General features: G+C 40.0%; 1 protein-coding gene across 1 annotated transcript in view; it reads right to left on the bottom strand.

Moving 5' to 3' along the window:
• Positions 1-227: 227 nt before the first annotated feature.
• Positions 228-10629, bottom strand: part of BMP3 (bone morphogenetic protein 3) — a 31734-nt gene continuing 21332 nt past the window's right edge. The window contains exon 3 of the mRNA XM_055588905.1: positions 228-4387. Within this exon, the coding sequence (XP_055444880.1) occupies positions 4196-4387 (192 nt within the window). The 3' untranslated portion in view covers positions 228-4195. The remainder of the gene's footprint in view (positions 4388-10629) is intronic.

The raw sequence follows: 10629 nt of genomic DNA, 5'->3' as shown, positions 1-10629 counted from the left end.
ATATATTGTTTCACAGTGTTAATTATGTTTCATGTTATGTTGTTAATAGGTTATGATGCTTCATTCATGATACTATTTGAAAATGTTCGACTCTGTGCCTAAGTTTTGTTATCTCTTTTCAGATGCAGCAGTTTTTCAACTTTCTCAAGTTGTGAAAATGCAGTCTTTCCCAATGATAAGTAGAAGAGAACGGGGAAGTGTTCAGTTAAGCAATTTTATTTCCATACTGTATAGAGAAAAGCTCTCCATTACTGGAGGAAAGCGATACAAAGCCAGCAAAGCTTACACATCAGTACTGAAGCATCCTTACAGTTTCCCTGCAATACGCTCCTATAGTAACTGTACTAGAGAACCAGTTGTCATTCTGCCTGTAGTGACTAGTAAAAAGAACTTTTTCTTATCATCTAAATATGAAAATTATTACCATTATAGATAGGAAGGCAACAGTCATTAAATAAATTAAAAGCATCTTTAAAGTTTTTCCATATACATATATAATATATATTTTTTAAATTGCCATCAACTGTACAAGCATTCAGTTCTCAACTAGAACATTTACAGAAACTATTGTGGAAAGCTGAAGGGAAGGCTTGGTTTTTTGGAGAAGGGGATCATTTAAGTGCTATAACTACATTAAAATACAATTCCCAAGGGAAAAAAAGATATACAGAGAAGTCAGACTTATCCAAGGTATCTTATTTAATCTCGTATTTAATCTTACACATAAGGTATGCAGAACTATTTTCTGACCCAACCTTGATTCAACCAAGTCAATATCCAGACATTACTTACTTGTTAGCACAGAGAAAAGTAAGACTAAAGTGTATAATGTAATTATATATAAAAAAAATCTTTGTAAGCCAGATTGATACTAGCATTATACACATATGATTGCCTATGATAATAATAAATGGGCAACAAACTTTTTTTATTCTGAAATGTTAAGGTTAAAAAAAATCCTAGCTTAGTGAATAAATGATCATCAGTTAATATATAGCTAGGTGAGTGTCCAAATTGATCGGGAATATTATAGTCCTGAGATCTACAGAGTCCAATCTTCCAGTTTAAATTCTACAACCCCACATCCTGTAAATGGTATATTATTTACACAGGTTACAACAAAATACTTTGATAATACTATATCAGCAGCCCCTGAATTTGAATTCAACAGAATAGTTCTTGGAAAAAAAAATTATTTTCAACTAACTGTGTGTATGTGTCTCATATAGGGGTGATAGGGTGGTTTCAAGAGAAAGGGAGAGGAAAAGAAAGATGCATGATTTAGAAAATGGCATTATTAATATAAATGCAATTTCTCTTCTCATTAATATCACTTTAAATCAGGAGATTTATAAAAAGTTTATATAGTAATTATATAGACATTAGTATCTAACAAATTGTGACATAGTCACTCAATTTTCCAACTATTTCATGTAAAATTTTATTACTTAAAATATTAACTCATTTACTGCAAACTCTGCTTCAACCCCCTAAAAAGTAACTTTCCTTTATTTTGGGGAACTAAACTTTTTCCCATTTATACCATAATATGGCTTCAATGCAGGAGATAATTAATAATGGTTACAAGCGTGCCGAAAAATTACTACTAGTCAAAAGCTATTTTGATTGCTAAAAGTAAATCCAGTGACTTTTATTATGTTCTAATTTTGTCATATCAATTGATTCAAAATTGGAAATAGTTATTATTTAGAGATTTTTTTGGGCCATTATAGAATTTAATTTATAACAAGTGAGCATCAATTTAAATTTAAATTAAAGGTAACTGACAGACATCTGGAGAGAAGAAGGCTGGGAAAGAAAACTGGGAATTGTTAAGAGATTTTGGTAGATACATCTCTAGAAAAAACTTAATTATGAATTTCACCCAATCTACCAATGAAATAAAAGTTATATTTACAGAAAGAGCATGACCAGGGTAGAGCAGCCACACACAGGGTCACTTCTATTATATAACTGTGTTTCAAATTTTTGATAAAATTTAGTAGAAAATAATTTCATCCCTTATCTAATTTTGAATCTGTATGATACCAGAACAAAAAAATGAACTAGAAGAAACCATAGCAACTCAGGTACCAGCACTTCATTCATCATTTAGAACAGGTGTTTCTCATTCACGGAATCAACACACATTCCAAAAGTGTCAAAGAGCGTCTTTTCGTGGTACTCTTTTTAATGGGTTTCCAATGAGACAGAAATACTATTTAACTGGCAGGGAATGCCATATTTGCAAACACAGAAGAACAGGATGTTTCTGCCTTTGGTTTATGAGCAGCCATACTTGCAGGGTTTTAGCTCTGTCATTACCATCCATTCAAGGAAGATATGTGTGATATAACAAGTACTGTAAACCCAAACTTTTGGTGGCAGAAGGACCTTCCAGCTTAACTAGTCTGCCTCTTTATTTTTACCAGTGAAGACACTTAACACATGTCTTTCACAAAGTAGATGCTCAGTTAACATAAAATTACGAACTACCACAGATAACTACAGACAGACAGAACAAAACTCCATGTATTCTGTGTCTTCCGATAACTTCACAGCTCCTGAAATGGCTTACTACTACTACTACTAAGTCGCTTCAGTCCTGTCCGACTCTGTGCGACCCCATAGATGGCAGCCCACCAGGCTCCCCCATCCCTGGGATTCTCCAGGCAAGAATACTGGAGTGGGTTGCCATTTCCTTCTCCAATGCATGAAAGTGAAAAGTGGAAGTGAAGTCGCTCAGTCGTGTCTGACTCTTAGCGACCCCATGGACTGCAGTCCACCAGGCTCCTCCATCCATGGGATTTTCCAGGCGAGAGTACTGGAGTGGGGTGCCATTGCCTTAGCTGACTCTAATCAGGTCAGACTGAACTTAGATAACAATTAACCACAGAGAGAACGTCAACAACAATCCATGGTCTGAAAACATTTCTGTCACACACATAAACAGAGCAAAGAAAAGATTTTTGAAACAATTTCTCAAAGGCAAAAGTGTGAGAGGAGATATTTATGACAAATGGAAATAGGGAAAAAAAAACAATAAGTGTATAGATTCAATTCCCTTTCCTGCTGGATAATTTATAGTAAGCTTTACTAAAGAATAGATTCCCTGTCTGAACCAAAAGCCATGATCAACATGAAAAAGTGTCTGGACGTGGATGTAGTAGGTGAACAAAGATGTGGACTTGAGGTTGTGATTAGATTGGTCACTTAAAGAAATCTCCAATAGTCCATCCACTGAGCCTTGGTATCTATTGATTACTTTATAGGAAGCAAAGGTATATCAAGAGAATTAATTGCATGTTGAAGTTCAATTTAAAAGAACAAATGAAAGCACTTGTGGAAGAGAGATACAGAAGAATAATTAGATATGGGTTTTTGAAAACTGGGTTGCTGGTTGCCTTTCTTGTGAGGGCCATGAAATGAAAGCATCAGTATTTCCAAATAAATGGCTGAGGAAAGGGGTAACTCTTGTATACCCTCTTGGATCACTCTATCCATTTTGGTAAACTTCTCACAAATGAATGATGCTTGTCAGAACATGAAATGAAAAAAACAAGAATCCCATGCAGACTGAATTATAAAATCACGTTAAGCCAATCTTCCAAAAGAGGGCACACGTCCCTAGGAGTGTGTTCACATCCATACACACTGACACTCAGCACACATCCCCCACTCAGCTAGTCACACAAGGATCTGTAAAGAAAAACACAGGTAAACAATAGTCTCCACAAATCTAAGATAAACATCAAAGCTGACTGAATTATTTAGTACTTGCTAAGTTGCCCAGGAATCTAAGGCAAGAAGCCTGCTTTAAAATAGGAAATTATTTTATTTCTGTGAGCAGAGATCAATGATAAGCTATTGTTTGTTTCCAATCTATTTTCAAAGCCCATTACAAAAATAAATCAGTGTGTTCTCCAACAGTTCTAAAAACAGTTTGAGTGATTGTTTTTCTTGTGTAATTTTTTTTTAAAGAAAAAAATTTCCATATTTACTTTAATCTTGCTTTGAGTTACATTCAGAAACAAATACAGTCCAGTTCTCCTTGGTGGAAATCATCAGTCTATTTGCTCATTCGCCTTTGACTACTGAAAAATCTTTTGAAATGAAATGCATTGGCCGTGCAAAAAAAAGTCCATAAAAATAAACTAATGATTGAGTTAAGCATCCAGATGAGTTCTTCACCAGGTTATCTGCAAGCACAAGACTCTACTGTCATGTTTGGATATACTTTAAGTACCACATTCTTGTTTTCATCAAAGAATAAGATGCTGAGTGAGGACATCTTTTCTGGCACACAGCAAGGCTCGGGGATTCCAGGGACGACCCCCACGGCTCTCACTATACTCTGGATGGTAGCATGATTTGATGGCTTCAAAGACTAGGAACGAAAAGGGAGAACACAGGTTAGGTAGAATGGCTTTTCCCCTCTCCAGCCCCCACTAAAAAATATATATGATGGATTTGGTTCAACAAATTAATAAATCCCTGACATCATCACACATTCAGTCCAATCTCCAATATAACCATCAACAAAATGGTTGTTATCGACTAAGTGCCTACTCAGACTGATTGGTAAAGAATTTGCCTGAGATGCAGGAGACCTGAGCTCAATCTCTAGGTCGGGAAGATCCTCTGGAGAAGGGAATGGCACACCACTCCAGTATTCTTGCCTGGAGAATTCCATGGACAGAGGAGCCTGGTGGGCTACAGTTCATGGGGTTGCAAAGAGTCAGACACGACTGAATGACTAACACTTCCCTTTTTTTCAGGTGGTAGGGATGTTCTGTGTAGTATTTCTAATCCTTACCACATAACCACCATTTCTTCCATTTTATAGATAGAGAAATAGACTCAAAAAGCTTGAATGACACATATAAAGTCATACAGACATGGAGAGTGAGAACTCAAATCTGGTTTTCTAAGCAGGAATCATTTAATTAAAAATGATTTAGTCCTCAAACAGGGAATTAGTACATCCTAAGGTGTTTTCACCCACTCCAGTGTTCTCGCCTGGAGAATCCCAGGGACGGGAAGCCTGGTGGGCTGCCATCTGTGGGGTCGCGACTGAAGCAACTTAGCAGCAGCAGCAGCAACAGCAGGGTGTTTTCAGGGCTTCCTTGGTAGCTTAGATGGTAAAGCGTCTGCCTACAATGCAGGAGACCTGAGTTCGATCCCTGGGTCGGGAAGATCCCCTGGAGAAGGAAATGGCAACCAACTCCAGTACTCTTGCCTGGAAAATCCCATGGGCCAAGGAGCCTGGTAGGCTACTGTCCATGGGGTCGCAAAGAGTCAGATACGACTGAGCGACTTCAGGTCAGGTCATGGTGTTTTAAGACCAGTCTATCCTAAAGAAAATCGGTCCTAAATATTCATTGGAAGGACTGATGCTGAAGCTCCAATATTTTGGCCACCTGATGAGAAGAACTGACTCACTGGAAGAGACTCTGATGCTGGGAAAGATTGAAGGCAGGAAAAAAAGGGGACAACAGAGAATGAGATAGTTGGATGGCATCACCAACTCGATGGACATGAGTTTGAGCAGGCTCCAGGAGTTGGTAATGGACAGGGAAGCCTGGCATGCTGCAGTTCATGGGGTTGCAAAGAGTCGGACACGACTGGGTGACTGAATGAAGGGTGTTTTCGATAATGGGATTGCAAAAAAAAACAATTTGATCCTGAGCTAGTCACAAAGAACGCTTAACAAGCACCAACTTAACATAGATTTTTGCCACTGCTATAGTGATATTTATACTTTGTTTTGAAAATAACACAAATATGTCAAGTGCATGCTAAGTCACTTCAGTCTTGTCCAGCTCTTTGCAACCCTATGGACTATAGCTTGCCAGGCTCCTCTGTCCAAAGCATTCTTCATGCAAGATCTTCCTCACCCAGCGAATCAAACCCATCTCTCTTTATGTCTCCTGCACTGGCATGCAGGTTCTTTACCACTAGCACCACTTGGGAAGCCCCCAATGTAAAGAGGCATTGATTTATTTAATAGTTACCACCTGGATGAATGGACAGAGAAGGCAATGGCAACCCACTCCAGAACTCTTGCCTGGAAAATCCCATGGATGGAGGAGCCTGGTAGGCTGGACTGAACAACTTCACTTGATGAATGGATGCTGATTAAGAGGACCACACTGTTGGCCACTGGGGGTCACTGTTGCTCCATGGGTACAGACATTAATGCTGTAGCATTTTAGTTTTCTAAACCTGGGGCATATCCTCTAGGAATAATCCAGGGGGCCTGAGATTACTTTATGGCTGTCAGAGTTTGACCAAAGAAGCCTGAATAAAATCTGTTCCCAAGCAATGCCAAGTGGGACCGTTACCATACATGGGAGACGTTTGGTTTTATTTAGAGAGCCCTTTCCAGCTCAGCTCAGCATTGAAGAACGGTCACTTTTCCAAGCCCAGAATGTTTAGAAATTGCCAGTGTGGTAAGACCTTCTTCCTGAGCAATGCCACACTTTTCAACATCAGTTCTCCCCGATGTCTCTTTTAAGCAGATGAAATCCATTAGAAAGAATTTAGAAACAGGTCTTTGGTAACTTGCCAGAGATCACATGTCAATTCAGGAATGGGATTTAAGCCAAAATGCTGGCTTTTTAATGTCAAGATTTTGAGCCACGTTTCAGAGGCACCTCAGCTCCCAGTGAACTGGTATTCTAACTTTATACACGTAAAACTCCCAGGATGGGAAACTGAAACATATGGAAAGGTTAAGAGTACACATAAGCCAAAGGAGAAGCAAATAAGTAGAAAGTTGGCACATTGTTAAAAAATAATAGGATTTTGGTGGGGGGTGGGCAGGAAAAGGGCAAATCTGATTTGTCTCATCTCATCTTTCAATTTCAGTGAAAAAAATTATCCATGCATTAGACTTCAACATGGTTGCTAACAGGCACAAATTACCTTAAAGTTAGTATTGATGATGGCCAGCTCCTTTATCTACTCTTTTTTCCTGGAAGAGTAGTTAACCTACAATTAATTAACTTTGCAAAGAAGGGTATTTTCTTCCCTTAAGGATAAGAAGTCTCTCTTGTTCTATTCTGCATCTCCTGTGTCCTGTGGCATCAACGCTATTCATGTAATTGACAAACTACGATTGTACCAATAGCCACTGTACCAATGGCCACCGTTTGCTCTTTCATTAGGATCAGGCGATTTCTTAAGAAAACTTTTGCAGCCATCCACTTATCTCTATTGATTTATTTTTAAATTCAGTCATCCAAACAGCATATGGTAACACCCCAAAGGATTTTTTTAAAGCCATAGATTTTCTGACAATATTTTGTTACTGTTAATGTTTTACTGACTCCTATACAATTTAATTTTCATATATTTAAGTAGACAAGGACTTGATCCATAAATCCAGCTGTGCATTGCTTGTCCTCGGTGCTTGGAGCAGAGAACGTTCTCTAGGCACTGAATACATACTTGCCAAATGGATGAAATACTTATAAATAATAACATACCCTCCATTGCACCTATTTCTGTGGAAATAATTCCCATCAACAAAAATAAAAGGTTCTGAGCTAATGACCCAGCACAGATATGGAAAATATTCATGGGTGTTCCCTAGGAAAATTCCTGTCCTTTTTAAAAGCTCTAACTCACAAATGAGCAGTTTCTGGTAGGCTCGCTGGAATCCAGCAAGCCCTTGATTGTCCGTGGTATGTTTTATCAGGAACCTCTCTGTTTTCTAGGGAGTTGTCCCCTTTCTTTCTCACTGTGAAATCCAGCTGCCATGACCAGGAATAATTAAGCCACACACAAAAGATCCATGTGACCATTTGCTGGTGTGGAACATTTGCCAGTCTATCATTTTCACTTGTTTTTGCGTTCCAATTACGTTTCTCAGGTCTCTCTTCACAGCAGCTTAAGAATCCCAGTGATGACAAATGCAGACCTGTGTTTTTTTTCCCGGTGCACACTCAGTTGTTCAGTTGTGTCCGACTCTTTGCAACCCCATGGACTGTAGTCCAGCAGGCTCCTCTGTCCATGTGATTTTCCAGGCAAAAATACTGGAGTGGGTTGCCATTTCCTCTTCCAGGGGATCCTCCTGACCCGAGGGATTGAACCTACGTCTCCTCTGTCTTTTGCATTAGCAGGCAGATTCTTTACCACTGAGCCACCTGGGAAGCCCTTTTCCTCCCCAGTCTCACTTTTTAATGTGGGTGAAACAGGACATCAGTATCTATTTAGGTTTTTTTTTTTTTTTTTTTTGCTTAGGTAACTCAATACACCAAGATTTAGGATTTTTAGAGCTCATCTTCATGATCAGAGATTGAAATTGGAAACCTCAGGACATTAATTGAGACTGCATCATTTTGAACTCATTCCATGTGAATTTCTTGTTTAGAGAGGATGCTTGGTTCAAAGTGTTTAGCTTCTTTGGTCCATAATTCTTTGTCTTTGCTGTTCCCAACCTTTGCACCACTCCATGCAAAAATACCTTCACTCCTCCAATCCTAGATTGGTTCCCTTGGACCTCTTGTCAGCAACAATGGCTCAATCACTTTCATTTGAAATCTCTGTTTTCCATCTCTGCTTTGGTGGTGAGGGGAGGCCAAGGCCTAAGACTTGGCTACAGCTATATGGGTATTTTTCATCTCATGGCAGAATGCCAGGGGTCTCTCCCTGGGGGAACAGATTGGCTGTAGGGGCTAGAAATCAGAAAAATCCAAGCTGCCGTGTCTGTGAATGAAATCTGCCGTGCTCAGGCCCTCACCTGCCAAGCTGCGGGTGATGTCCTCGAGTTGAATTCGATTACAAGTGCATTAGCAGGGGAGAGAATGTCATCAGCTCTGAGCCTTCATTCCTGACTCAGGCCATGGGGCTTTGCTCCATGCTCTCCCAGTCCAACCCACATGGGTGTGATAGCCCAGAAACTATCTAATTGGAATCAGGGAAAGGGCAAAGCCTGGAATTTGGGAAAGGCAGAGCACAGCTGTTCTGAATTACAGACAGGTTGTCGACTTTTGCAGATGAAGAGCCCGGCTCTAGAGAGCAGGCTGTCACTGGGGAGGCCAGAAGGAAGGAGGGCCAGCCGAGGAGTCTGGCCTGGGAGAACTTTTCTCTGGGGCAGAATGTATATGTCCAGTCTGAAAGGTCTTTGGCACCTCACTTATTCCACATGCATTTGTACTGATCTGGTCAGAGGCCTTATTTTCCTCTGTGGTTCAAAAACTATATTTTTGTTTAAATAGTTGACTCTGGTTACCATGCTGGACACTGGGCTGATAACAGGGACAGTGATTAATTACCCCTGATGTCACAGCTTCATACCGCTTCAAGCTTCTCATCGTTTTGGTGACTGTACCACTTGAAAGACACAAGGCCTGGAAGGCTTACAGGGAATCAGTAGAAAGCTTCAAAAGTTAAGCAGGTCCACACAAGGTGATGAAAGACTGAGATGTCCATGTCACAGCCAGACTTCCACTCGAAACTTGGCAAAAGGAATTCTCCAACTTGGAGAGAAGACTCCACCCTTATCCCTATTACATGACATCTCCCTGTAGTTTGGATGCCATTCCAAGGTTTGACAAATACTATCATGGGCTTCCCTGGTGGCTCAGATGGTAAAGAATCTGCCTGCAATGTGGGAGACCTGGGTTCGATCCCTGGGTTGGGAAGATCCCCTGGAGGAGGGCACGGCAACTCCAGTATTCTTGCCTGGAGAATGCCACAGACAGAGCAGCCTGGTGGGCTACAGTCCATGGGGTCACATAAAGAGTCAGACACAAGCACAGCATGTGTTCAGTTGCTATAATGGATACTCTCTTGATTCTACCCACCAAAGAGCTTATGAACTATTGGGCTGAAGGGAGAATCCTATTTAAAGCCTTGTGACATTTAAAAAGGGATAAGAAACATTTACAAAACTTATCCTTGTCTTACACCTATTGTTCTTTTTTAATATTTTATTTCATGTTATTTATTTGATCATGCTGCACAGCACGTGGGGTCTTAGTTCCCCAAGGAGGAACTGAACCCATGCCCCCTGCACTGGAAGCAGAGTCTTAACCACTGGATCACCAGGGAAGTCCCACAATTTTTATTCTTTTGATCCCTACTCCTGTGTTTTTTTTTTCCAGTTCCCTACATTGGATTTTCTATTCTCTTCAGTCTCAGCCACGGCCATTAATAATGGCAAAAAATTCATTGAGAGCCTACTCAGCACAAGGTGCTCGATGATCTCATTTCCCCATTGTTTTTATAATGCAGATACTGTGATATTTTTATTTACCCTAGTACCTGTTTCAAAGATGAGAAAACTAACAAATAGAAAGTTAGAGGAACTTCCCCACCTCAAAACCACAGCGGGTAAGAAGTGGAGCCAAGTTTTAAGCCAAAAGGATTCAACGACTCAAAGGATGGTTTGCAGACCAACAGCATCAGTAACATCTAGAGGCTTGTTAGATACACCGAATCTTGGGCTTTACCCCTGAAACCACTGGATCAGAACCGAACATACAGATTAAGAAGATCCCCAGGCAATTTGCAGGTACCTTAAGGTTAAGAAACCCGGCTATGATCAAGGATGTACCCTTTAATCATCCTGTTACACTAATATACTTCTTTCCTTAAATTTATCTCTTCTATTCTTATCCC

This window comes from Bubalus kerabau, chromosome 7 (genome assembly GCF_029407905.1).
Source record: "Bubalus kerabau isolate K-KA32 ecotype Philippines breed swamp buffalo chromosome 7, PCC_UOA_SB_1v2, whole genome shotgun sequence".
Lineage (NCBI taxonomy): Eukaryota > Metazoa > Chordata > Mammalia > Artiodactyla > Bovidae > Bubalus > Bubalus kerabau.
Note: the sequence above shows the minus strand (reverse complement) of the source record. Positions and strands in the feature narration are given on the sequence as shown.